General features: G+C 42.9%; 2 protein-coding genes across 3 annotated transcripts in view; one reads left to right on the plus strand and one right to left on the minus strand.

Moving 5' to 3' along the window:
- Positions 1-911: 911 nt before the first annotated feature.
- LOC112952035 (alpha-2-macroglobulin-like protein 1) lies at positions 912-26,830 on the plus strand. The gene is made up of 35 exons (XM_026044816.1): positions 912-970; positions 2,320-2,503; positions 3,169-3,331; positions 4,190-4,242; positions 6,223-6,243; positions 6,696-6,855; positions 7,263-7,347; positions 9,113-9,224; positions 10,374-10,488; positions 10,840-10,949; positions 11,457-11,624; positions 11,817-12,047; positions 12,718-12,781; positions 13,172-13,317; positions 13,615-13,764; positions 14,053-14,205; positions 15,264-15,348; positions 16,183-16,297; positions 17,015-17,240; positions 17,372-17,498; positions 18,093-18,214; positions 19,143-19,197; positions 19,775-19,858; positions 20,873-21,049; positions 21,191-21,272; positions 22,034-22,190; positions 22,548-22,622; positions 23,572-23,734; positions 24,214-24,428; positions 24,566-24,781; positions 24,870-24,994; positions 25,296-25,386; positions 26,092-26,160; positions 26,447-26,549; positions 26,676-26,830. Exons 1-35 carry the CDS (start codon positions 912-914, stop codon positions 26,714-26,716), a joined length of 4,302 nt encoding a protein of 1,433 aa, XP_025900601.1. The 3' UTR covers positions 26,717-26,830.
- The window catches only part of LOC112952032 (alpha-2-macroglobulin-like protein 1), a 29,948-nt gene continuing 27,759 nt past the window's right edge, over positions 25,367-27,555 (minus strand). The window contains exon 35 of one of the 2 annotated variants that reach the window (XM_026044813.1): positions 25,367-25,395. The gene's annotated coding sequence lies outside the window, so the exon portion shown is untranslated. The remainder of the gene's footprint in view (positions 25,396-27,555) is intronic. The other variant, XM_026044811.1, reaches the window with a different exon arrangement.

Raw genomic sequence — 27,555 nt, forward strand, 5'->3', positions numbered from 1 at the left:
ACCCTCTTTCTAAATGAAGAAGACACTTCAGAACTCAAGCTTTCCAGCTGTTGACCTACCTGACCAGTGGTCAGTCTGCATTTTCCCTCAGTGTATGTATGTATGTAATTGGCCTTACAGTAGAATACACAGGGATGTCTTACATGGCTGGAGGAGTTAATTGTAGTTGTTAGATTTCCTATTCAAATGAAAATGCATGTAGAGAAGAGATAAGATGAGGATTCCAGCTCTTCCTGCTTTCTGTGTTCTCCTGGATGAGGGATATTGAAAAGCATAAAAAGCAGAGCACTTTGCCTTCCTTTGCCTATCTTTCAGAATTATCAAAAAATGAGTTTTGGACTATTTTGGGAGGCACCTTCTCTATATATATACTTATTTTGTACAAAGCCAGCTCTATCACTGAAGATTAAAATCTCTCTAAGGAGCTACAGACTCAAAAATTTGGGGACAGTGTGACCACCAGACTTCATTGTGAGGTCCAGTTGAGTTCACTTGCCAAGAGTCTGTGAGACAATCCATTTTAAAGCAAAACAATGGGATGAAGGCTGCAAGTGGGAGAAGGAGAAGGGTCAGTACACTGACCAGGAAACAAGTTTAGTAAAATTAAAAGCTAATTTGTCTGAATGATTCTAGTTAATCCATGGCGAGGAGGAGGGCTGAGGAGAGCATTGAGGCTGGAGTCCAAAAATGCTTGGATTGGTTGCGGAACATCACTAATGGTACAGCCCTGTGCCTGGAGCATTATAAACACGAGAACAAGGCAGAAGAAAGGAAACTTTTGGACTTCTTGTTTGTTCCCTGGGCCATGACAACAGGTAGCTTGGTGACCTTGGAAGAAGCAAGCACTCCACCTTTCTCTCTCTTGATCTGATTTTAAGAAACATCTGCCTTCCAGGGTTTCTCCGCTGAAAATGTGGACTCCCTTTCTCCTGAGCTGCCTGCTTTATGCCATGGAGACAGTGGCACAACCGTAAGTGACATTTCAAGATCTATTGATTCATAATTCTGATGCTGAGGGAGGGGCCAAGTGGCAGGAAGAGATAATGAGACCCTGCTAGAAGGGATGGACTTGGGATGGCTTGCAGCATGCATGCAGGTCTATCATGAACACAGCATCCTCCTGAAGGAGGTAACCTGTCCCACGAATATCTCTGCAGTACAAAGACAGGGTAAGGACTGACAGTGGGAACAAGAAGAGTGAGAGACTCCTGTTAAGGCAAGATGAAGGGAAAGGTGTAGGATAAAGACAAGGGCAAATGAAAAAGGGTGGAGGGCTGGGAGTGCTTAAGCACGAGCCACCTGCTTAAGCAAGAGTCTGCTGCCAAGGACCTCTGTCTATTGCCAAGGACCAGCCTCCAAAGTTTGATATTTGGGTGATGGGGACTGTGTGGACAGTGAGATCTCTTCCTGGGATGCCTATGCAGAGTCAGGTCTCAGTGTAAAGAGGCATGTCCTTCCCTGGCTTTTCCAAGATGTTGGTCTGCAGTAATGCCCTGGAACACTGGAACAGTGGTTCCTGCCCCCATAGAAGAAAAGGTGCAGGGAGAGTAGAAGGGATAAGCTTTTCTCCATGCTCTGTCTTCGGAAACTTTTGTTGGCTGTTAGGTCTTACAGTGTGGTACTTCAGTGAGTCTGCCATCAAAATACAGGGGGAACCTAAGTGCTAGCCTTCTAGGAAAGTGGACTTCCAGAGAGCCTCTTCATTCCCAGAGTTTTCAGCAGACAAGGGGAATAAACTAAGGATAATGCAGAAAGCACTGTAACTTGACTTGTGAGAGGTCAGAACTGCTCATGCATTTCCTCTCTCACCCTTTCCTCCAGCAAGATGGTGGAGGTAATTTCTCTCCCCCAAAGAAATGATTTTTACAGTGTAATTTGTCATAAAGAAAGTGTGTCATCCCGACACACTCTGTGTAATGACATGTCTTGATCTCAGTCGCTGCTGTAACCATAGCTCTGTAGTTGGCTTTAACTTGGGCATGATGCTCAGCATGGGCTGCAGACCACCCAAGACCCAACTGCACTACAGGCACTACTCACTACTGTAAGTGTTTCTCATATATGTCCCAAGAGATTCTCCCAAATTTACCATATGCCTTCCACTGGCACTATGATTGGCACTGGCACTATGGCACTGGCACTATGATTAGTTCACATTCTCATTGTTAATCTGTTCCTCTTATGCCAGCAGAGCAGTTGTACTTGACCACAAAGAAGTGGTAAGTTCCTCTGCTTCTTCATTCCCCATCACCATCGAATTTGTCCTACAAAAAGAGTGATACTACTCCTAGAATGTGATGTTTTGTTTCCCCACTGCAGGAAGTATCTGATCATCCTTCCAGCGGAGCTGCCCTTCCCCTCTTCCCAGAGGGTGTGTTTGGACCTCCGTGGGGTGGAAAAGCCTATTCGTGTGTCCTTAACTCTTGTGCAGCCATCTAACAGCCTCAGCCTCTTCCGCAAGGTTGTCCGGAACCACTGGATCTTTGAGTGCTCCAGATTTCAGGTCAGGGTCATTCTTGGCAAGCAGCTGCAGCTTGCAGTTGTGACTCCACTCACCAGAGAAATAAAGTAAGGGGTGCATTTGTGTACCAAACAGCTTGAATGCTTCACTTGGAGAAGAACAAGGCCTCACGTTTCAGATAGATAGCCTCCCCTCAACGTGATTCTCTCCAAGACTCTCTTTAATTACTTTAAAATATGCTGGAGGTCTAGGAAGGACATGGAAGTGTGTCCACAGAGGCTGAGCATAGGGCTTTTAAATCTGTCAGCCCCCTGAACTCTTTTACCTTGGCATGTCATGACGAATAAAAGTGAATTTTAGTCTCCATAACACGTGCAGTCCTGAAACTAGCCAGAAAACAGATTTCTCAGAAGCACTGACTTCTTTTTCCCTTGGTCATAGTCTTCCCCAGCTCAATCCATGCAGATTATAACAGTGGCTATGTGAACAGGGCAAGCACAACAGAACAGGCTCCCTCTTCCACTTCTCTAAGGCCTGCCCCTGATGCCCCTGTAACTCTGCCCTGTAACTAATGCCTCCTTCCATATACACAGCCCTTGGAGGTAGCCTTTAGAGTACAGTGGGGAAGGAAATGGCCTCACAGTGCAGAAGGAGTGATGAGAAGAGCTATTTCCTGTTAACTTGGTAACTCCTCTCTCCTGTTCTAGGTTCCCCAACCTTCAGGTTCACAAGAGGTGGTCACCATACAGCTGCACATCTCCAATGGCCACTATTTCAGTGCCAAAGAAGAGAAGAAAGTCCTGATCCGCAGGGCTGGCACAAGCACATTCATCCAGTTGGATAAACACATTTATAAACCAGGACAGACAGGTATGCGCTCTACCTGGGGCATGCTTAACAGTTCTCCTACTTTGACCTGTCTGGAATTTGTTCCAGTCTTTTCCTTGAGGAAAGTGCTGAGTGTTTTGTGCCACATTATACCTGTGGGGATGGAAAGGGAAGCCATGGATGACTGAGGCCCATGCTACCTCCTGGGATGCTGGGGTGATGAACAGATATTCATCATTTCATCATGTTTTATGTGAAGGAGGAGACTGGCTGAATGTTAGCCTCAAAAGCTGTAGGGGCAGAACTGGCCCTGAAGAATGAACAGTCTTAAACTCATCAGGGCTGAGTAAGACTAGCCTGCAGATGAAGGAAACATAAGGGCAACTCAGGGTTTAGCCTATAAGGGAGATCACAAATGTTAAGTCTGCTGCTGTGCAGCTGTGGGAGGTCTCTAAAGCCAAGGTATTGATTGCTTTTGCTATCAGGAGACCCAGCATGAAAAAATACTGCATGCTCCCATCTTTCTTCTGGCAGTACCCTCTCCAGATTTCCAGGCTTGTGGCACAGGTGAGGACAGAAGTAGGACTCTTTTGTCCTCCTTTTTTGGTCTATGGCTCTAAACAACTGCCTAAGTTGCTCATAGGTGCCAACAGTTCTAGGTGGGAAGAGACAATCAAAAAGTGAGACAAGAACATTACGTTTTTCTGCATGTAGGGAGAGAAGACAGCTGTGTGCAAGGCTAAACATATGATAAAATGGGTTCTAGAGGATAGGCCTGGGGGATGCTAGCAGAGCTGACGGGGAGCTTTGTTTTTCAGGGTGCCGTAAGTACAAAGCGGGCCCATTTCTGAATGTAGTTTATCTTTAGAATGTGCTCTTTTCTTCAATTTTCTCCTTCAGTGAAATTTCGAATAGTGACATTGACTGAAGATTTTGTTCCTGTTAACAGCAAGGTAAAGCCCATATGAGTGGATATGAGGAATTTTCCAGATTTCCTATTTCAATTCTGTCTCCTCTGCCAATTCCAAGCTGTGAACATTGAGACAGTCGGAGTCTTTGTAATATGCAAGGTAGTAGACACTCACCCCCTTACTGAATTAAGTTAAAATAATAGCACCCATTTACTGAGTGCAAAAAGCCAGCAGAGATTTTGAGGAATCTGCAGGATGCAGACATAATTACTAGACAAACTGAATGGAAACTTAGCCAGAACCAAAGCTCTTTTCCTGCAACTCTGAAAAGCCCAGCTTTTTGTGCAGTGCATTTTATCTAAAGGTGACAGGATATTCTGAAGTGATCTACGAGCTATCTGCAAAATTTCAATAGCAATTAATTGATATGAGAAGTATTATTCATGCAACTTATTTGTAAAAAGAGAAAAGATAGAAAGTAATATACTCAAATTATACTGGCCTCCTGCCAGCAGCCTCTGATTTTTCCCATGCAAGAGAAATGAGAAATGGCTTTAGTTGACAAAGGTTTGCATATATGTTAGCCAGAAAACTCTATGAGTAGTTTTCTTACAAGGAAAGCWATTATACCCTCAGCCAATAACTATAGATATTTCAAACTCCTCTGTCCTGAAACAATTGAATTGTTTTTTAATTAATTAATTAAATTCCATGCCAACAGGAATTCATGGCATGACTAAACACTAAAAGGTACACACAGAAACTCCCAGTCCCCTGAAAGGACAGGGAATTAAAATAAATCSTCCTAGACTGAATTGAATTAATTTCCTCTTTGTGGAGCTCCTGATGAGGGTCTAGGRTCACAAATTCACTTTCCTCCCCGACAGACAAGGTACATCCTCTACGTTAGTTAGATATCATGGTAATAATCTTGTTATTTGCCAGAGTATGAATGTGTTTAGCTTAAACAATTTATTTTCTTCCATGTCCACAATTGCTAAGATGGTTTATGATATTTGACCATAGATATTTTATATCTGTTTGTAAATGTAAGAAAATTAGCATTATGTTAATGATGTGTAGTAATGACATGTGGTGATAAAAATAAAAAAAGTAGTGATTTATCAAACAATATTGCAGCATTAGAACCATAATATATAATTTGTAAAGTAGATTGCTTGGAGATAAAAACGGTGCTATTCAGTTGCTTGTTTTGTTCTTAGAACTGGCTTGGTATTGCAGTTAGGAAAAAAGTTAATCTGCATTTTTATTTGTTTGTTTGTTTCAATACAGAGTTGCCTATAATAACTTGTATGAAAGCTTAAAATGATGAATAATGTGATTTAAAAATGGTCTTCTATTTACAGACCAGTAACATTCTCCATTTCCCTGCCTATGTGTGCCTAACTCTCCCAAATCCCAAGCCCTTAACCACTGTTGCTTCCTATCTGATAGCAGCAATGATGACAGTGCAAAAACAAAATTAATAATCCTAGAAAGGCAAATGAAGTATATTTTGTTTTCTGCCCCCACTACTGTCAGCCATACACAGCAGTAATTCATATCTCTAAACCTCATTTTCTAGCCCAGGAAATTTAAAGAATAGTATAGGGTGTAGTCTCCTTGCAGATAAGGCTAACTACTGGGATTACAAAACTGGTGCTTCATTACTCATTGTTTTGGAATGATGGTGTTTATGCAGCGCTATACTTTTTTAATTTTTWAAAAAAATGTATTCTAACTTTTATAACCATATGGTAAAGCCTGAAAATGTCAATCAAAGTCCATGCTAAAAATGCAGACTGCAGAAAGAAAAAAAAAAAAGAACAGCACCAATTTTTATGTTTTTATTTATTTATTATTTCAAAGCCATCATCCTGGTTTCTGTAGAATCAATCTCTTTGTTTTGTAGTTTTGGGGACAGGCAGTATTGTCACAGCACATGAGTTGTGTATGATAAGGTTATATGTAGGATTGCTATATCATGACAGTTTCTAACACTCCATTCTGTTTGCATTGCAGTATTCGGTGGTGGAAATACAGGTGGGTGTATCAAAATCCTCAAATGATATAAGGAACATGACGGGTACAGATGCAGTTTTCTTACAAAATATGTTACTATTTTTAGTAATATGTTACTTAGATGTATGTATACATCTGTGTGTATACGTAGATATAAATATCCATCCAAATATTTCTAGAAACAAATTTTTATCCTCAAATAAGCCTAAAGCACTTAAAATTCAAGATCTTTCATAGTTTCTTTTTAGATGACAATATAAAGAAGAGTAATTCTTGATGTGAAAAGGGATGTGCTTGGTTCACCTCAGTATGTGTACACGGTGATTCAAATCTCTTCAGAGTTTCAGGAGCAAAATCAGTAGGAATCTGTGAAATTTTGAAATCTCTGAAACTCATTGAATCCTGTGAGCTCTGGATTCAGATTAGCAGAAGTTGCTAATAACTGTCGTTTATTTCCTTCCCTCTGACTGCAGGACCCAAACCGAAACCAAATTGGCCAATGGCTGGATGTGAGACCAAAACAGGGCATTGCAGATCTCTCTTTCCAGTTAGCTCCTGAACTCTCCTTGGGGACTTACACCATCAATGTCATGAACCCAAAGGTGTCCAGTACATTTCAAGTGGAGGAATATGGTAAGAGGGAGTACGGAGGACAAAGAATTGAGTAGAAAAAAAGTTGTATCTATATAACAGAATAGGTTCAACTACCTTGCAGGTAGGAATGAGCAGTTCACTAGTGGACAATATCAGAAATATAGACAAGGGAGATTGTACGGGAAGAAAGCATGCAGAAGAAAGCATGTAGTAACAACTAGGCTGGTACAAAGTGAGAATTTACTAAGGACTTCTGTGACATTGCTCATATGGCAGTGAACAAAGAGTATTTTCTCTTTCTCTATTTTTTGCTTCTAGGTTTTATCTCATTAGCATATTCATTCAAGGGACTACAGTCTTGAGTGAATGCATTTGTTCCTTTCTTGATCTCATGTCTAAGTATACTAATGCCTTTGATGGAGTAACCCGGTAATTTTTGTTTCCAGAGTTGCCAAAATTTGATGTTTTCTTCGAGAGACCAGCTCAGATTTACACCTCAGATAAAACTTTCCTACTGCGTGTTTGTGGCAGGTGAGGAGGATATGCAGTGGTAAAGGAAAAGTTCATCAAAACCTTGTGTGTCACATCTCCTCTCATGAACACATGAAGAAGTAGAACTTACTCAAGGGGAGCCAAATACAAGTGGTTCTTTTGAAGAATCACATCTGTGGTCACACTGTCATGTTCTTCCTTGCGGAAGAGGTATATGAGCTGCCCTTGACAGATACATACCACCTAGCTACAGGGAGACATCTTGGATAAGAGATACCCTGATCTGGAAGCCATATGCTGGCCTTGAATAACTTTAGGTTTAGTAAAATGCATATCTGATACTGGATTGATCTGCTGAAGTAAAGGAACAGGAACCCATGTTGTCTTTGGAAGGTTAAGATATTCCTTCTTCCTTACATGCTGCCAAATTTATTACCTTCTTGGAACTAGTGGGTGGGTTCCTTTAGTTTTGTAACCATAAGCAAAAACTGAGTAGATGAGGGTATGAAGGAAGATGACCTCAGAAGTTACAAGCATTAAAAAGTAAAGATGAATGACCTAGGAAGCATTTTCTGGACAAAAAAAGAAAGGGTCTAAACTGAACCCTGTTTTGGGCTGCATTGTCTGGAAACTTTTGCTGCCTCTTTGTTGCTATAATGACAACATTTCTCATTAACATTTCTCATTTAACATTTAAAAACAGATTTTTGAAGCTTTAGTATGAAATGGTATGGCACTCCTCATGCTCAGGGTGGGCCATTTGTGTCTTCCTGCCACTTCCTGGCCAATACTACTAGGGATCAGTAAAGACAAATTACTCCTTAAGAGAAGGCCAAATGACAGTCAAACGTGACATCAAGGCAGGCAGGAGAAATGTTCTCAGTTAAAATGCTGCATTCCTACACTACCTGCACAAGGAAAGTGGAGCAGGCCTGATTATAAAAACTAAGCTTAGAGAAGAATCAAGATCACCAGATGACTCCTTAATGATAAGACAAGCCTGAGTTAACCCAGGAAGTCAAGTCAGTGAGTCAGTGTGAGGATCAGTGAAGTACATAGACTGGCAAAGATTTATCTACAGCATAGCTGAAAGTCTGGAGCTTAAATATAGTGAAGTGGGAGAGCCCCTGATGAGGCTTCTCACAGATCTTGCTGCCAGATAACACAGCTCCAGCACATCAGAGCTGGCTTTTAATATGGGTAGCCAATCCCCTACAAACAGGGGAAGGAAGCTGTGGGTTTGACTGATGTACCTAGAGCTCCAGCAGTTACTTCTGCAGTGATATAGAAACTTCTGCTATTAAAAAGACCTGTTAACTGTCACATGGAGAACTTGTGTTCCAATAAGTCATAGCTCCTCAGACCTTAGAGCATTAATTCCATCCTAGCTCTGCTGGCCTCACTGTCTCCTGAATGACAGTGACCAAGGACTCAGCGYAGCAGTGAAATATGGCTTCTTCTTTGGGGGATGGATGGAGTGTTTCCACTGTGAGGGCAGAGGCCTTGAGTAGGATCTGCTAAGAGTAACACTATCAGGGAGAATAATGAAGCTGTATCAGTGTGTCTGGTGGGCAAACACGCAAAACTCCTGTTGGTGCTTTGTTTCTCCCTCTGCTGGATGTGGGACTGTGCTATTGAACTCCCCAAGTACAGTGTGTTGTAATTTCATTTGTGAGTGCTACTCACAGGTGGCCTTCCTGATAAAAATATCAATGCAGTTAGTAAGCAACGGACACAGCACAACAAAAAATTATACTTCTCAGTTTTGCTCTGCTTGGTTGTTCCTCTGGTGTTTTCCTTGCAGGTACCACTATGGGAAAGCAGTGCAAGGGACCATGTATGTCACATTGTGCCAGAAAGTGAGGAGGCGTCCTCAAAATGCCAGCAAAGATATCTGTAGGGACTATAGGGGACTGGTGAGTAAGATTCTGGAAGATACAGGGTAAGTGGAGGAGCACCACAAAGAAAGTGTCAAGGGATTAGAGAAACAGAATAAACTTCAACCCAGTTATTTATTGTGGGATATTTAGCTGAGGTTTGCCAGCTTCCATAGCATATCTGTAGCTTATTCATTAATTGATTTATTCAATTAATATTGATTTATTCAATTAATGCAATTTATGTTGCCCAGACCATCTGACAAACCTTTACCCTAAAAGTTCTTTTTTAAATTTTGTTTGCAGTGAGAGAGTGGAAAAGAGGAATTCCACAGGGAAAAAAAATCCTAAAGTTATGTTTTATCTGGAAAGAAGCAAAACTAGCTGTGAATTGATACGGTGTAAGAAGCAACAATTAACAGAGCTTTCACAGGTGTAAAAATACCTTGTTAAGGTGTAGCTGCCCCAAAATTCTAATGTGTGGTGGAGACATGGTTAATTGTACAGCCAGATCACACTGTCATTTTTTATATCATGTTTCTGTCTCTCTATCCATAAAAAGCAAGTATTTCATAGTGGGGCTTTTCACTTCTACAATCCTTTTTATGATTTTATCCTTTATGATTTGTTATTATGACCTCTTAGGGTGATTTATAATCTTCTACGTCTGGAGGTGATTAGTTGTTTTGAATATTCACTTGATATCTGCAGTTCTCATTCTGAAGAATTCTTAAAATACACCTATATTTGCTCTGTGATCCAGTTAATGAGGTTTTCAAATTTTTATGGAAGCTAGAAAGTCAACAACATTGTGTGATATATGATTTGTTTTATACTTATGCAATATGAATTATATTTTATATATATCTTTATATATATAGGGATAAAATGTTTTTCAATATATATTGAAATATATATATATAGAATATATATATTTGTATACATGCACACACATAATATAAGATTTATATGTATCCGGGAGGGAAGACAGACAATGAGTCTTTAACACATAGGAAAAAAAGAATTCTATTGCTAATTGCAGCCTCCTAAATCAAGCTAAGACTAGGCTCTGGGGCTACATTATAGCCTATTGCAATCAACAGTTACAACAGTATGACTAATATGATGTATGTATAACACAATCTCTTTTCAACAGCTTCAAATAACATCTACTACTTTCCCTTGCAGACAGTGAGCAAGGGCTGTTTCACCACCTCTGTAAGCACAACAGTCTTTAACCTGGCACACAGTGAGGAGGACAGCAAGCTCTATGCAGAGGCTTATCTTCTGGAGGCTGGCACAGGTACTGGGGTAGTCAGCTTATGATCATATCATGCAGAGAAAGTGCAAGGATGAGAAAGACCATCACAGGACACGGCAAATGCTCTTGTTCAGGGAACTTGCTGTGCCCATAGAATAACTCTACCAGCAGCAGGCAGATGAGGTATATCTGGGACTGGTGAGCGAGGTCACAGCAGGACTTGAAAACATGTTACCTGAAGCAAGAGCCGCTATAGGAACAGCCTCTAAAGGGTGCTGACATCCGGAAAGAAGTTTGAGGCTCTCCAATTACAGGGTCTGAGAATAACAAAGTGAAATTAAGCTAAGGTGGAGTAGTCTGACCTTGCTTACCATATACCCCACATTCCAACAGGGGTGCAAATCAACGCCTCCAGACAAATACCTGTCTCCAGGACAACTGCAAGGGCTGTGTTTGAGACACCAAATGTCTACTACATCCCTGGAATACCCTACAGAGGGAAGGTGATTATTCCATTACTTCCTCCCTAGTCCTTAATTTGAACATTCATTTAGTGTCTAGTAAATTTTGTTGACCCACACAATGTCTGACTTAAAACCATCAGACAGAAACAGGGGTATATTTCCCCATTCTAAGACTTTGTTGCAGAGCTACCATATTTCAGTTTACTTGACAGCACAGTGGAGCAGTATAGCTCCAATTGCAGCACTTCAGAATTCCTGATATAATTTCACCTAAGGCTTTTGCTGGGAGCAATAAGTGATCTTGTGGGTATATTTTTGCTGTTGCTAGGACCTGAATTCTCATGGTTAGCTACACACACCTTTGAGAGGAGACAGTGTTCAGCCTCTCTCAGTTTAGTTTTAGAGATGAAACAGCTTTATGGGCCCCTGCTTTCCTGGGGACCAAACTGAAGCTAACGTCTGTGTTTGTCAGAGGGGGAAGGTTTTAGGTAGGATAGAGGAAGAACATCTGACTTTGACTTTTTTGCCCTTCTCTGCTGTCACCAGATTAAGCTTCTGGATCACCTTGGAAATGGTATGAAAAACAAAAAAGTTTATCTTGTGATAAGGTTCATGAGACGTCGAATCATCAAAGTATATATCACGGATGGCAGTGGAAGAGCATCATTCAACCTGGATACATCTGCCTGGAACAGCTCCTCAGTCTCTTTGGAGGTAAATCCAACCTCTACATACATGGAAATGAAGGCCTTAGAACCCTGAAGCTCTGCCAGTTCCCCCTACTCCTGTCCTGTAGTCCCCTTGACAGTTTAGCTCTGGATTGCCTACACAGCACTGCCAGGATCTAACAAAGCAATGAAGGAAAAAACTCTTCTTTCTTGACTTCTGTCTCTGGTGCCCTCCCAGGGAAGGTTCAAGCTAGAGGATATTATGCACACATCCCGAAAAACTAGCATCAATTACACGAGTGCTTACCATCAGCTGCAACCCTTCCACATCACAACGAAGAGCTTCCTGGACATACAGCCACTCACAGGAACACTGCCCTGTGGGGTGAAGCACAGCGTCCAGGTGACATTCACACTCAATCGAGATGACCTGGGAGAAGATACCAGCCGCATAGGCTTTGCATATTATGTGAGTGATGGTTACAGAAAACACAGGGGAAATGCAGCATAGAGAGGACAAACTCCTAATGAAATGTGAGGGTGCAATTTAGATCATTCTTGGGGAGATATACAATACAAACCTGTTCTTGGAGAACTTGGTGAGTCTAAATGGACACCTCAGCCATCTTGATACTTGTATTGAGGGAGCCTGAGTCAACTCCATGAGTGGGAGGATAATTTTGTCTCTGCAGTCCATTGGCCCCATAGCCTTTGTGGCAGTGGGACCTGGGAACATACTGTATATTCACAGACTCTTTTTTCCCTCTGGAAAAGAGGACTGCTTTTCCTACCTGTAGGACTGTTTTTATACTAATTATCAAACACTGATTAGTAGAAAAGGCTTCCAATCTCTTAAAACCTGCCTAATAGGAGTGAAATGCCTTATATCTCTCTTTCCCTTTTCTCTAGGGAGACCGTTACCTATCTGTTGTCCTGACGGGACAGATCAGAATCTGATGTATTACATCTTCTCCCAGATTATAAAGTCTGAAAGTCTGCCAGACTCTATGTGTGGAGTTAGATTGAACCCACAGTTCATTTTTTTTATTTGCATAAGAATGCAATTTGCTGACAGGGTGATCCTTGCTGCACTCTGGTGACCTCAACAGTTTGCTCACCTGATGTCCCTCCTCCCTCAGGTCACTGGCAAGGCTGGAATTGTTGTCAGGGGACAGAGGAGTGTCCAGATTGGGAGGCTGAACAGTAAGTCTTCAGTGACCTGTTTTCATGGATGACCTTTGAGGACTGTTGGGACAATGAAAGTTACTCAGCTTTCTCTGGAATTCTCTTAAGTTATAGACCATGGGCAGTCAAAGAATAGGATGGAAAGAGACCAGGGGAGCAATTGTATCCATTGGGAGAGGGTGGAAAGATGGAGTGAGGGAAACAATAAAGGAAAGAGAGACTGGGGAAGAACTGTGGAGTGATGGTGCATGTGGGCTTACAGACTGGAGGGAAAGAGTAACCAGAGGAAACAGCAATATAAAGTGTTTATTTGATAGTATGGGATTGTAAAACAGAAAAAAAAAGAAAGAGGCTAGAAGGAAATCTTAGTGAGGCAGTGATGAAAACACTTTGTCTTTCCCTCCTCAGTGTTGAAGGGTTCGTTCTCCATCCCTCTGACCTTCACTGCTGACTTCACCCCATCACCTTCCTTAGTGGTGTATGCCATCTTCCCCAATGGAGGGGTGACAGCCGACAGCATCCAATTTGATGTTGACTTATGCTTTGAAAACCAGGTGAGACTTATACCTATGGCTGGGAAAGAGCTGCCACAGAAGAGTCAGCAGGCCTGTGGAAAAGAGTCCCAAATATTTTACAGAAACAAGTAGGGAGAAGAGAAGAGGTTGTCTAGAGCATGGTACCCAGGAATAGGGAGAATTTCCATTTAGTAATGTCTTCTATTTCTAGAAATGGTTGAGCAGGGAAGAATTAACCATAGTCTCCCTCTTTCTGCCTTACCACATCTGTGCTGTATGTCTCTCATGCCATCTCCCCTCATTTTTCTCATTTGCTTTATTGATATGTTGCTTAAGGTGAAGGTGAATTTCTCAGTTAAAGAAATCTACCCAGGATCAACAGTGCAACTCCAGCTGCAGGCAAGTCCTGGCTCCATCTGTGCAGTACAGGTAGTAAATGAAAGAAGGTTTGTCACGAGGCCAGAGAGAGAGCTGACAAGCCAAATGGTGAGTGTTTCTGCAACCAGGCAAAAAAAAAAAAAAAAAAAGACAAAAAAAAATATCAAGACTGATGTTATCAGCTGGAGAGAGGAGCATGGCTATTGTAAGACGAGTTTGAAGCTAACAGATGAGGGGGGGGGTCTCTGAGTGAAGGAATGGATGGATGTAGGAAGGGGAGTCTACATAGAGGAATAGACGGGATATATGTTTATCTATGTGGGGAAATGGTCAAGGGAAGCATCTCGAGATATATGTTCACCTGCTTAATTCTTCCTTGTCTGTGAGTTTCCCTAGATATATGGTTTATTCCCTGATATCTACCGGCATGGATATCCTACCCAAGTAGAAGAGTATTCAAATCACTGCATTCGGTCTCAATCCATGTCACCTCTTCTGCAAGGAAAATCACAGCATTCCAGTCAGCCTGATATTTTTAATCTTTTCTGGGTAATTATCTCTGACTTTTCCCAGAGCTCTGGAAATGATGAATACTTGAGATATTTTTCTCCTTAAACAGTCTGAGAAAACATCGCCTTCCCCAAGCAACCCCTGTTCTTTGTCCTTATCTAGCTGTGCTGTCTCAAGATAAGTATAATCCCATTATGGGTATGAGAACATGTATAGGCATTCACCACTCCAATGAGACAGAAAACAAGACAATGAAATTCTGGACCAGCAGAGACCAACATTTTAGGTCAGGGAATGAAGTACTGGGCACTTACTCCTGATGTGTGTGTTTACATTGTTAAAGAAAAAAAAAAAAAGAAGAAGATGCAGAGAGTGATCCCAAGCAATAGACCACTAATTATATCAATTAGTTGTTAGCATGCTCTCTTGCATGCTATATTGGATTCTTCCAAGTAGATGCCTTGAGGACAGATCTCCTTTAGAAAGGGCAAGCTTTAAACTATGTGGACACAAGCCAGGCAACACCATTTAGCCTTGGGCTTGGGAATCTGACTTAGTCCTCTATTATTTTGCAGTGGAGACCTATCCAAGGGGGCTCTGCTATCTGGTGGGGCTGGAGTGAGCACACAATCAGTGCGTTGCTGTGGGAGTAAATCAGGATTCTTACGTTTGCTTGCACTCTCAGCACAAGGACAGCACCTGTGTTTGTATACAACCCATGTGTCAGTCCCAGTAGCAGAATGAAGGGATGTGCTTCCCATTGCTCTTTTGTATAACTCCAAAGAACCAATTTCATCCATCTTTTCCCTCCAATCTGCATGAGGGATGGAGGAGGAAAGGCCACTGACACCTGTCTTCTCTGTGCTTCCTTGAGAAGAGCAAGGATATCCATCTGGCCCCCAGAAGAGAGGAAATTTAGTTCCTTTCCAAAGAAAGAGAGGATCAGAGAGGTTGTTTGGACCAGTGCTGCTCAGGACTGCCCAGGCACCTGGATATGCTAGCAGTACTTGTCTTCAAAGGCATTTTGAAGAGCAGTGGCTGCTCTTCCTCACTCACAACTGCATTTCTTCTTCCCTGCCCTCTTTTTTTTCTAACAGAACATGGGTCTGAAAATATTCTCAAACCTTGAAATCAAGAAACCAGCTAAGTGCATTCTCCGAGCAGATAGAAAGCCCACCATGGGTAAGTCACGCTTTCAGTCTGTTCAGCTTCTGGAAACTGAGGTTGCTTGAGTGGAAGAACCCTCTAATTTCTGTGCTTTGTCAGTGGTGATGGTTGTCACTCTCAACAGTAATGGATACTGCTATCAAAACATAGCTGCTAGGTCCATCAGCCCTCCACAGAAATGATTGATGATAAAAAGACTGTGCAGCATGTCACTGCTTAGATGGTCCCTGATGTTAAAGGATGGTTTTCCCTTTCCTGACCCAGAAAAACCCAAGCATTGGCAAGATCTTGAGGGGAATGTTTCTCAGTGATTAAACCCCAGGCTGTGCTGAGGCCTGACTTCTGTTTCTTGCCATGTGAGACTTACTTTGTCTTCTTACTTTGTGTCTCAGTCAGAAATTATACCAAAATGACTCACATGACTGCTGATTTTGAAATCACTGTGGTTTACAGTGTCTTCTTACTTTGTGTCTCAGTCAGAAATTATACCAAAATGACTCACGTGACTGCTGATTTTGAAATCACTGTGGTTTACAGATGGATGGGATTTTTTTTCCTGAAAAACAATTGGGAGTATTATTATTCCCAGAATCACACAAATGTTGGGTATAAGGACCCTCCRGAGCCCACTGAGTGCAGTGAGTGGCCAGCTCACTGCAAGCTGGTTCTCCTACTACAGCCGTTTCTTTCCTATTTTCATTTTTTCATAAATTCAGCTCAGTCATTTGTGTATTCCCATATCAGACTCTTTCCAGGTCTCTAACCACTGTTTGCTCTGCCACCTGCCCCATTATTAGGCACAGGTTTCATCTGTCCTACTCTGATGAGAATCATTACTCTGTCTTTCAGGGGGGCCTTCCACAGAAGAGCAAAGAGTCACTGCGGAGCAACCTCAATCCATAATTCCAGGTAGACTTCACGAATATTTCCCTGAAACTTGGATCTGGAGTCTGTTTTCTATTGGGTGAGTGATGCCAGACTATAAGGTGTACAGAAAGACTGGAATSAATGTATTAGTATAGCAATAGTAAATAGTAGTATTAGAATGAAAGTCACCCATAGGTGTAAAGAGAACTCTGTATCTGAGTGCAGATTATTCCCCACATTTATAGTGGATCAGAATGAAGGACTGATAAACACCGTGGAGCAGGACTCAAGTTTCCACATGCTTAAAAGAGATTAATGCTCCTTTAGTTCAAGATCAAGCCATCAAATACTCTATCACACCAGAATGCACTCTACTAGCTTCCAATTTGGCAAGAATATTAGCTAAATATGTCACCTCTGTTGTCACTGTGCTTGGATTGGGAGCAATGAAACCCAGGGAAGATGTCCTGCTGATTTCCAGGATATACTGTTGTTGACTGAGTGTAGAGTTGGGCGCTGAGGCAGTGTCTTGCTCACGGAAACAATACAATTGAAAGCATTTTAGGAGGATATATGGCTTTAGGGAACAGATTACTAAGAGCTGCCTTGCTCTGAGTCATTGGAATGAAAGTCTGATACAGTATCTGATCTTCTCTCCTCCACACCTAATTAATGGAGACAGGCGATTGGTGAGAGACCAGAGGTTTACCTGACTCTAAGGACCTACCTAGTTCCTCATACTTGGGGCCATGAGCCCTTCCTATTGCAGTGGGGTATACTGAATTGTTTCACGCTAGTACCTTCTTTTTCTCAGCTCCAACGGCAGCAGGGGTGTCCTAGTCACAGTGCCCGATACTGTTGCTGAGTGGAAAGGCACAATGTTCTGTTTGGCTGGGAGAGGCTTTGGCCTTGCCCCCATCACAAGCCTCAAGACTGTCCAGCCCTTCTTTGTGGATGTGACATTGCCAGATTCTGTGATCCAAGGAGAGACCTTCACACTAAAGGCTACTGTGTTTAACTACCTGCAGCAGTGCATACAGGTGTGTAATGGTGATATACAGGAAACAGTGTATGGTACAGACCTCTCATGCCCTCCAGTTTTACAAGCACATGTGGCAAGTTCTCTCTCCTGGGCTGCCCATTTACTCACCTGTATCTGTCACTCCCTCAGATCCATGTGGGCCTTGCTAAATCCCTAGACTTCCAGGTGGAGCAGTGCAGGACATGCAGAGACAGAGAATGCTTTTGTGTGGAGGAGTCTAAGATCTTCATGTGGAATGTGACAGCAATCCATCTTGGTATGGCAGCAAAAATGGATGTGGTCATGCAAAGTCCTAAAACTCAAGGGAGAGAGGGAGTGGAAGGTCCATTGAAATTGACATGACCTTGTCTTCTCTGAATACCAAAGTATGCTGCTAGTGGTTTAAGACCCTGGACCACCAGAACTGCTTTCTTTCTCCTACCTTGGGCAGGATCATCAGAGAGGGAAGGAACTAAATCCTGGAAGGGAGGGAGCTGTAAATCCTAGTTGAGGAAGGACTAYACTGGTGTATATGTCTGCTGCTGCGCAGTAAGTGGGATGGGAAGGGTACATCAGGGACCAAGGGACTGCTGACCCCTCTGGTGTTACCATCACATGTATCGAACCAGAGTCACTGAAGCATTTTGCTGAATTTTTTCAACATTTTTTTTTTTTTCTGAAGCACTATCAAATTCCCTCATGCTTAGGGTGCCTGGATAAACCATCAGCACAGGCTGGTTCACACTTACTTGTCAAACCACTAAGGCTATGAAGACCAACTTCCTGAAGCATGAGATCACTGTCAGCTAAAGCAAATGTACTCTATTTGGCCAGAGGCTTAAGAAACAGTCTGTGTTAATTTATTTGTCAGGAACTCTGAACATCACAGTCAGGATTGAGGTACTGGATGCCACATCACGCTGTGGGGACAAGAAGCCCTTGCCATCGACCATGAGGCGAAAGCACACTGTGGTCAAACATTTGCTGGTTCAGGTCAGTATGAGAGCAAATTTGCTTCTTCCCATGAGTACGAGTGGCCTCCACAAAGAGCTGAGCTGGGCTACTTTTTTTTTTTCTCCTCCCCTTATGGCCACCACTAGCATATTACTAGGCTCCCCAATATAAAAGGGACACAGAACTATTGGAGAGAGTTCAGTGTAGGGCTATGGAGATGGTTAGGGGAGCAGCTCTCACATGAGGAGATGCTGAGAAAGCTGGGCCTGTTTAGCCTAGAGAAGATTTAAAGGAGATCTTATCAATATATATGAATATCAAGAGGATGAGGCCAGATTGTTTTCAGTGGTGACCAGTGATAGGACAAGGGGCAATGGCTACAAACTGAAACATAGGAATCTGAAGAAAAACTTCTTGGCTATGAGGCTGACAGACCACTGGAACAGGTTGCCTAGAGTCTTCTTCTCTGAAGATATTCAAAGCCTACCTGGAGATGATCTCATGCAGTGTGGTCTAGGTGATCCTGCTTGTGCGGGACGGGGTGGTACTAGATCATCTCCAAAGGTACCATCCAACTTCAATGATTCTGTGAGCAAGGTTTTGAGTCAGTTTGCTGTGCGCTGTCCAGGATCTAGCCAAGCCTTTTCCCTTCATATAGTACTGTTTCTTCAGCTGCACTTATATGTCATATTTGTACCACTGCCTACACTTTTCATTGCTCAATCATCCATATGTGTGAGTGTATGTAAACCAACAAGAAGACCACCTTCCTTAGGCTTGCTCTTTCTTGAACAGTACAGAAGACAGTTTCAGTATAGCTCTGCCAAAGGTGATGAGGACGGAATCTCTGATAGCTTGGCCAGTAACTAGTGAATTTAGACCTGAAATTACTGTGAAATTTTGCTGCTTCTTGGCAAATTTGTGTCTAATCTTGTTTTTCCTGTCCCATGTTCATGTTCCTGTGCAGCCAGAAGGCATGCTAGTGGAGAAAACTTACAACTCCCTGCTGTGCCCGAGAGGAGGTTTGTAGGCAGCTTGGATGGGTGCTGCAGTCTGAAATCACAAGACATGAGAGTAGGGATGAATGGCGGAGCGGGAGAAAGGGTGGGGAGGACTCATGAGTGAATGCCTTTCAAATGGGCTTTCACAAAGAAAATTTCACACAAAAAGGATAAAAAATATTACTTCTCTACTTGATGTTCTATTGAATTTACCACTGAGTATAGGTAGAGATCTCCTGCTCCACAGTCTCCTTTCCATAATGCAATCCCTGGTACTAGTCTAGGCCTTGGCTGTCACCAGGAAGAGCACCTCCTACCTGTCCTGTAACACTGCAGATCTCTCTAAGAGGTCCCCCTATAGAGTGAAGATCAAATGTGACCTAATAGTTTGGTGAGCCCTCAGACTGGCCACTATCTCTCATGTTATTTCTAAGCAATGGAGCTCGATATGATGCCAGGGGCAAACTTTAGGGCCTGGCCTGAACTGGGATGTAGGGAAATGGGATGTAGGTAGAATCCTATTTGCCTGTGTTAGCATTGTCGCTCGATGCATTTGGCTTGTTTATTTCATCCAACTTCTCTCCTCTGTGGTTATCAGGAAACATAGCTGAAGACCCTGTATCCCTTCACCTCCCTGCTAATRTAGTAAAGGGATCTGCAAAGGCTTCCATTTCCATCTTAGGTAAGTCATTTCTGTTAACTTCTGTTAACTCAGTAACTTCTGTTAAAGATGAAGATTTCTTGACTCGGTGATGATGTCAGGGGCTACTTGACATGTGACTGGTCAAAAGAGAAGATACACGTTTCTATCCCATGCAAGATTTGCCAACAGCAGATTTTTGGATTAGCAATTAGGCGTTAATGGGAAAGAAATCTGCGGGGGAAGCTGAATACACATTTTTCTGTCTAGGACTTTGGAATAGAGATTCTAAGCCAAGGTTTAACTGGGATTTCATGAGTTTGACTAGCTCTGTGTGCAATCAACAAAGATCATAACTATTTATCTGTTAAGTTTCACTGATGTAATAGAAGCTCTCAGAGAGAAGAAATCCACTTCAGTATTACTAAAAGGATTCTTTGGAGAAGCTGCAGATTCAGATTCTTTGAAGTAGGACTTCAGTCCACTTGTCTGTATTGTACTCATTTGTCCCCAAGCCAGAATGGATATGAAGCTAGGCCTCGCATAAATGGCTGTGGATATTGTGCAACAAGGCCCAAACGAGGGATGAGACTACAAAGCTTTTCTGTCTGGGGGAGGCCAGCTTCACACCACATGACTAGCACCACCATTGTCTTACTGACATTTTGATCCTTGACACATGGTCATGCTGAACAGACTTCACAGCATTTCATGCTCAACCTTCTCCTAAGTTCTTCTATTTCATCTGAACAGAGTCATCTGTTCAGAGTCATCTACAAATATTACTTGTTATGGTAGGAACCCTCTGGAAGACAAATGCTATTAAAGGAAATTTCCTCAGGAACTCCATACAATGACCATCCTGTATCACTCCCCCTAGGCTGGAAAGAGGCAGAACAGTCACAGCTCTCCGTCCTGCACTTTGTGGTTTTCTCCTTTCTTCTGCATTCCATTATATTCCTCCCATGCAGAAATAAAGCACTAATATCCAGTGTGTAGCTGAGGAGCAATTTAAATCATGCTTAGACTTGCTTTGTTTCTTACACCCTTGCATAGGTGACCTGATGGGGATAGCACTGCAGAACCTAGACCACCTGGTGCAAATGCCCTATGGCTGTGGAGAGCAGAACATGGTGCAGTTTGCCCCCACTGTCTATGTGCTGCAGTACCTGGAGAAGACAAGGCAGCTGACCCCAGAGATCAGGGAGAGGGCAGTGGGCTTCCTGCACAATGGCAAGTAGAACAGACCTGCCTTGCTCCTCTGCCTTTCCTTGTATTCACCCTACTAATAATCTCTAACCATACTCTCTCTCTCTCAGTATTGGCCCCCTCCATTTTACTGTGCTACATTAATCACTATTCCCATCTCCCCAGGGTACCAGATGCAGCTTCTTTATAGGCATAGAGATGGATCTTACAGCGTTTTTGGGCCTCAAGATAGGGAAGGGAACACTTGGTAAGCACTGGAAACATCTCTTGCTCCTGATTTATTCTGTCTGGGCCAGACCAGCTCATGTGTCTGGGAACAGCTCATAGGATTTGTGTTCTTTCTTTTGAATGAGGCCTCTCAGGAACTCTGTCATAGAGAGAGATCGAAGAAGAGCCACTTAGACTATGAGTGAGGCAGGCCAGCAGAGAATCTGGGAATGTGGAATATTTAGATGTCATTTCATAGAGGTGGGAGGTCTTTTTATTTCTCTCTCTGGCCATGTTGCTGCTCCACACAGAACACTGGATTCAGCTATTGGTGTTCTGTTAGCCAAGAGATGTTTGTATTGACTGGGGAAAGATAAGGGAAGAACAATAGAAATCATCTCCCTAGAGAAGGAGTTGTTTGGGAGAGTCTGAAATATTTGTATTAGCTGGCTTGGCCCTGTGATATCTGGGCTGGGAGTAATAAAGAAAAGAAAGGAAGGAAGACAATTGTAAATCCTGAAATAATTTAAAATTTTAAGTTTTTGAGAGAGATGGTGAAATGATTGGATGAAGTACTAGTTCATGAAGCGCTAGTGGAACATGGCTGATGGAGAAGAGCTACTAGGTTCTCAGGGTCCTTTTCTACATTTAGATTAGCTTTCTGTCTGAAATCTACTCTAAGCATCCCTAGTCCCCACTTAKCACCTCTAGGCCAATGTTAACTTCAGGAAGAAACATGGGAGAAGCTTTGACTTTGTCCCAGTGTGTTTGTCTTTCTCTCACAAATCATCTTCTTCCTAGGCTGACAGCATTTGTGGTCAAGAGTTTTGGACAAGCCAGGAAATACATCTACATAGATGACAAGAATGTCCAGGATGCCTTGCATTGGCTAGAGCAAAACCAGCTCCCCAGTGGATGCTTTGCCACCAAAGGGAGTTTTTTTCATTCTTCTCTGAAGGTAAAGGAGAGTCAAGCCAGGCAGCAGACCTGGGGATTGGCAGGCTGGATGTTGGGGCAACAAAGGATTATGGGGAAAACAGGGGATCCTGGAAAATCCTGTGATCCATGTAACCAACCCTATAGAAGACAGGGCAGGGGCAGGGAGTGGGGGCTGGCYGGAGCAGTTCTTATAAGGAGCCACTTCAGAGCTCTTGAAACACCACTTAAATAGTAGTATGTGCTTTAGATCCCAGGTTGGTCTGGAAGAATGTACCTAAAATAGTCTCACAGACCCCCTTTTAAGCATCTCCAGATGCTCTGATATGTCTGTATTAGGCTGGAATCCCACATCTCTGGTGACTGATTCTCTTCACAGGGTGGTGTGAATGATGAAATCTCCTTAGCGGCATATGTTGCTGCAGCACTGTTGGAACTGGATCAGCCACTTAAGGTGAGTACACTTCCTTATCTCCTGTTTTCCTTTCCTACACCTGGACAGTTTACAGGGAAGAAGCTCATAATGGTGGCATTCCTCAGGTCTAGGTAGGTCATTGCTGTGAGATAGTAAATGTTTGGTCAAACTGCTGAACTAACTCCTCAAAATGATACAACACTCTCACAGAGTAATAGAGGTTGATTAAGGAACAGTCACAGCTTTTTTCATCATGCTGCACTCCCTCTTTTATCAATAGAAAGTCTTTAGTTTAGTGGGTTTCTCTGGAGCTACATCGACAACATGTAGTCTGGCTCCCTGTGTTACCAAAAACTGGGAATAAACCTCTTAACACCAATGTAGTATTAAGAAGCAGGCATTCACTTTATTGCAGCGCTGGATGCACGGGGGATAGCTCCACCTATTGTGCATGCCCTTGGGGGTGTTTGCTAAAACTTGTATTTCTCTATTATCTATGTATGCATTAAATCCTAGGAATGATCATACATATTCATTCTATTTCCTGGAACTAATTACAATATAACCCACCGTCACATGCATGCGTCCTCTGTCTCCTTTGGTCTTTTGACCTGGTGGTTGTCTCTCCATGTCCATTCAATGACCTCTAGTAACTCACATCCATATATGGCCTCATTTTGGCTCAGAAGGCCCTGTTTTGCTTCTACTGCTCTGTTTCCGTCAGTTCCTGAAGATACGCTGGTCCTTATTTTCAGCTTCAGCCGGTGTTGCTGTTTTGCCTGTATTCTTTCATGATGTCCCAATAACACCCGCTGTTTTGTCCGTAYTCTCTCATAATATACCAGCAACAACAGCAAAAAATACGCTCTTGGGTGCATTCTCTTCCAAGGTTTCTCATAACAAACACCTCGAATAAGCCCCATGAAGTTATACAGCCTGCCTACATTTTGCTGCTGCGTAAGCTTGGAATGTGTGTCTTCCAATGCAGGGCAAGCTGATGCAGAATACCTTCAGTTGTCTGCAGAAAGCAGTTCACAATATCACCAACATCTACACAGAAGCTGTCCTGGCCTATGCCTTTGCCTTGTCTGGAGACTATGAGACAACCCAGGAGTTGCTGTATAAGTTGGAAGAGCAGGCCATCAAATCAGGTGCTGACTACTTGTTCGGCTAGGGCCTCTCCTTCACCTGCTGGAATTTGGTGTAATGTATCCAAGCAAGATACCCCAACTGCACCTAAGATGGCCAAACCTGGAGTATGTTAACCTATGCAAAAGGCTTGAGAGGAAAATACTGCACCTGATGCCCTTGTATTTGTGCAGTAGCTGCATTGTGTGACTGCAGGTACAATGTGTTATTGAGCATGCTGTGAAAGTGACTTACTAGCAAGTTTCCTCAGCTTGGAAGATTTCAGGATCCTCCTGAGGGAGGAGTTCAAAACCTGTGAGCTAGGACTGGGTGAAACCCTGGAGAATAAATTGAACAAAGCAAGCCTGGCCTGAGTCAAGGATATAAGTTGAAGGAACCATGAAAACCCTGTATTTCTTCTTTCCTATTTCTAGAATTCAAATTTTCATGCTCTCTGCATGGACTGCATGCCTTTTTTTTTTTTTTTTTTTTTTTTCCCCAGGAGGACAAATTCATTGGAGTCCCAAACCAAGCTCCCCACCTTCCACAGACTTCTGGCCTAGGACTCAGTCAGTGGACATAGAATTAACAGCCTATGTGCTCCTGGCCTATCTCTCAAAACCACGAGTGCATGCAGGTGACATGGCAATTGCAAGCAGTATTGTGGCATGGCTGATYCAGCAGCAAAATGCCTATGGGGGCTTTGCTTCCACCCAGGTAACAAATAACTCCAGCTGTATTTATATCCTGTTGCACCTGAAGTTGGCAGAATTAATTCTCTTGAGAGAATTCCCCTTTAGATTTGGCTTTACAGAGTTGATCCTCACAGAGGTGACTGTCTCTCTAATCTCTAGGACACAGTTGTTGCCCTGCAAGCCTTGGCAAAATATGCAGCAAGGACATTCAGCACATCTGGCCAAGCACTTGTGAGGGTAAAGTCCAAAAGGGGCCTTGGGAAGACATTCCAAGTCACCCGCCAGAAACGGCTACTGTTGCAGCAGGCAGAACTGGCAGAAATACCGGGGGATTTCTTGGTGCAGGCCCATGGCAGCAGTTGTGTCTTTGCTCAGGTAAAGCGTTAGGAGGAGAGAGGATTATTCCTCTTCTCCTCATCTCATATACAACCTGTCATTTCCACTTTTGATGCTTACCCTGCAGACAGTGCTGAGGTACCATGAGCCTCCCCCACGAACTACCACAACCTTCACTCTGCGTGTCAACACACAGCTGACCAACTGTAGCCAGGCCAGTATGCGTGTCCTCACCATCCGTATCCTTGTCAGGTGACTCCAAGGATCATACACTTCTCCAGCAAGCTSACAGCTCTAACAGGGCAAGGCACTTGGGAAAACCTAAAGGTTGCAAWGGAGGGACTGTACAGTGGGGCAGACAGGCTGGAAGGTGAATTTGGCAGGTGGAAAGGGTGGTGAAGCAAAGATTCTGGCTACCTCCTGTGAGAGTGAACRGTCCTGTCTTAGCCCTGGTCCTGGTTGGGCTACATGGCTCAGGGTTCTGCACACAGCATATAATGGTAGARGGAAGTGGGAACTGGAAAGGACTCTCTGACATTTTGATCTTCTTCAGCTATGTTGGGAGCAGAGTCACTTCTAACATGGTGATTGTGGAGGTCTCCCTGCTGTCTGGCTTCATCCTGACACCAGGATCAAGGATGCTGGTAAGGAGCCTGAAATCAGAAAAGGAGAACTGTAGTAGATGGGTGACACTGCTTACTGCTATTGGGAACTGCCTATTTCAGGCTGTGAGGCAACTATTAACATGAGCCCTTTTAGTGCTGTCATTGAAGCAACGTCTCTCATTTCTCTGCAGGGCCCACCAGGGTGGACTGTGGAGGTTGAGGGATGGTTTGGGTCCTCCCACTGTCGCTATTAACGCCTTGGGACAGAAAGATGTGCATTCTGGTGTGCTGATTTGTTCAGGATTTGTTTATCAGCAGTTCTAAGAGAAGAATGCTTTTAATTCAGGCCAATTTTTTTTTATTTTAGTGCTGAAACTGAAAGCTGAATTATTTGCACAACCTCCAGGCAGGTCTTTAAGAGCAGTCTGGCAGACAATGCTATATGATAATCACAGCTTTTACTGGTGCCTATACCTGTCTGCTGACCAGCGTATCACTCTGTATTTTATCCGTATGGCCACCTGTTCCTAGAGTGAGACACTCTTCTGAAACATAGCGGGAACGTCATAGTTCATCCTTGAGATGAGGTTCATGAGGGATATTTGAGAATGAACTACCAAAGACATGACCGGTAAAACCTTTGTGCACAGAAAGGTGCAGAAAGACACACTTCCTCTTCAGTCCAACAGGAAGCCCTAAGGAAAGAGCTTATAAATTTCTTTATGTTGCTGTTTCCTGTTTCAGCTGCAGCGCAAAACCATCATTAAGAAAATAGAAGTAAAAGCTGATGTGGTCTACATTTATCTGGAAAAGGTAAATGGGAACAAGAGCATTAGGTTGAGCATGGTGAGAACAAGAAGCCAGGGGACAGGAGCTGTGCGGGAAGCCTGAGGCTGGGCTAGCAATGGGCAAGAACAATGTTAGAAAGGTATGTAGAGGACCCTTGCCTAATTAAATTTTTTTTTGATTAGCATTTTCTATTGCTAACATACATCAGTTTCTAAAATTTAGAATTTATAATGGCTTAGAGAGATTTAGTGCAGGAAAGATGAAGATGCATATATAATTTACCTTGCTAATTTATATCCCCCTGCACAAGCTCAGTGATGAATCTCAGACTTTCATTCTGCAACTGGAACAAATAATTGAGATGAAGAACCTGAAACCAGCCAACATCAAAGTCTATGATTACTACCAGCCAGGTTGGTTGCAGATTACTCTCAAGCTGAGAGCTGGATTCTTAAACTTTTGGCTGAGAAAATACATTGTGCATTCTTCTCTGTGCACATGTATGTGTGTGTAACTCTCTTCCTTATTTCTTTTCGCAGAGGAGCGAGCCTTGGCTGACTACAATGCTGTGTGCAGTTGAAGTAGGCAGCAGGTACCTGTGACAAACTGTGATAGAACATTGGTGTTGGGAAATGATGGGTCTTGAGAGGGAGGGAGGGAATGCCTTTCAGTCATGCAGGCATTCAAAGGCAGGAATAAGGATTATTATTATTATTATTATTATTATTATTATTATTATTATTATTATTATTATTGGAGAGCATATATCCAGCAAGAATGAGTAACTGTCAGTTTACCTGTGGCTGGATGTGTGCAGCTAGTCTTCAATCTCTTTTGCAGTCAGAAAGGAAGCTGAAAGGCTCTAGTGGGTAACAGACAGGCACAGCCTCTGTCTAAATGGGAGTGAAGAAGGAATGGCTGAACCTAGTAGCCATCTTATATGAAATGAGAATACAGAGCTACAATCRCCTGTGCTAACAAGTGGCCTCAGACTTAGATGGTACCCCACTTCTTTACACCTGTACATTCATTGCAGGATAGGAGACTGGTGATTCGGGAAGCCAAAGAAGCAAGTTGCACCTGAGAAGATGTAATATTTGTCTTGTTGGGTGACATGCTCAGCTGTCAAAAAGGGGGTGACATGTTTTTATTAGCTTGAAGCCAGGAAAAATATGGAGAAGTCCTTTCTGAAAGGATAAAACCGAATCTTCACACAGCAAGTGCTGCATCCTGTCACATCCTTTGGAGAGAGTACTGCCTGGGGACCTGCCTAGGTAGCCAGCTACACTATCAGCAAACACGAAGTTTGCTTCACAGTGATAGGCATGGGAGGGAATGAGTCATTCCATTCTTGTTTGTCCTAGCTTATGTCCTCCACAGTCCCACATGGCTCCTCAGAAAGGAAAGCCCAAGTTCCCA

This window comes from Nothoprocta perdicaria, unplaced genomic scaffold, assembly GCF_003342845.1.
Source record: "Nothoprocta perdicaria isolate Ctin4 unplaced genomic scaffold, notPer1 scaffold_386, whole genome shotgun sequence".
NCBI lineage: Eukaryota > Metazoa > Chordata > Aves > Tinamiformes > Tinamidae > Nothoprocta > Nothoprocta perdicaria.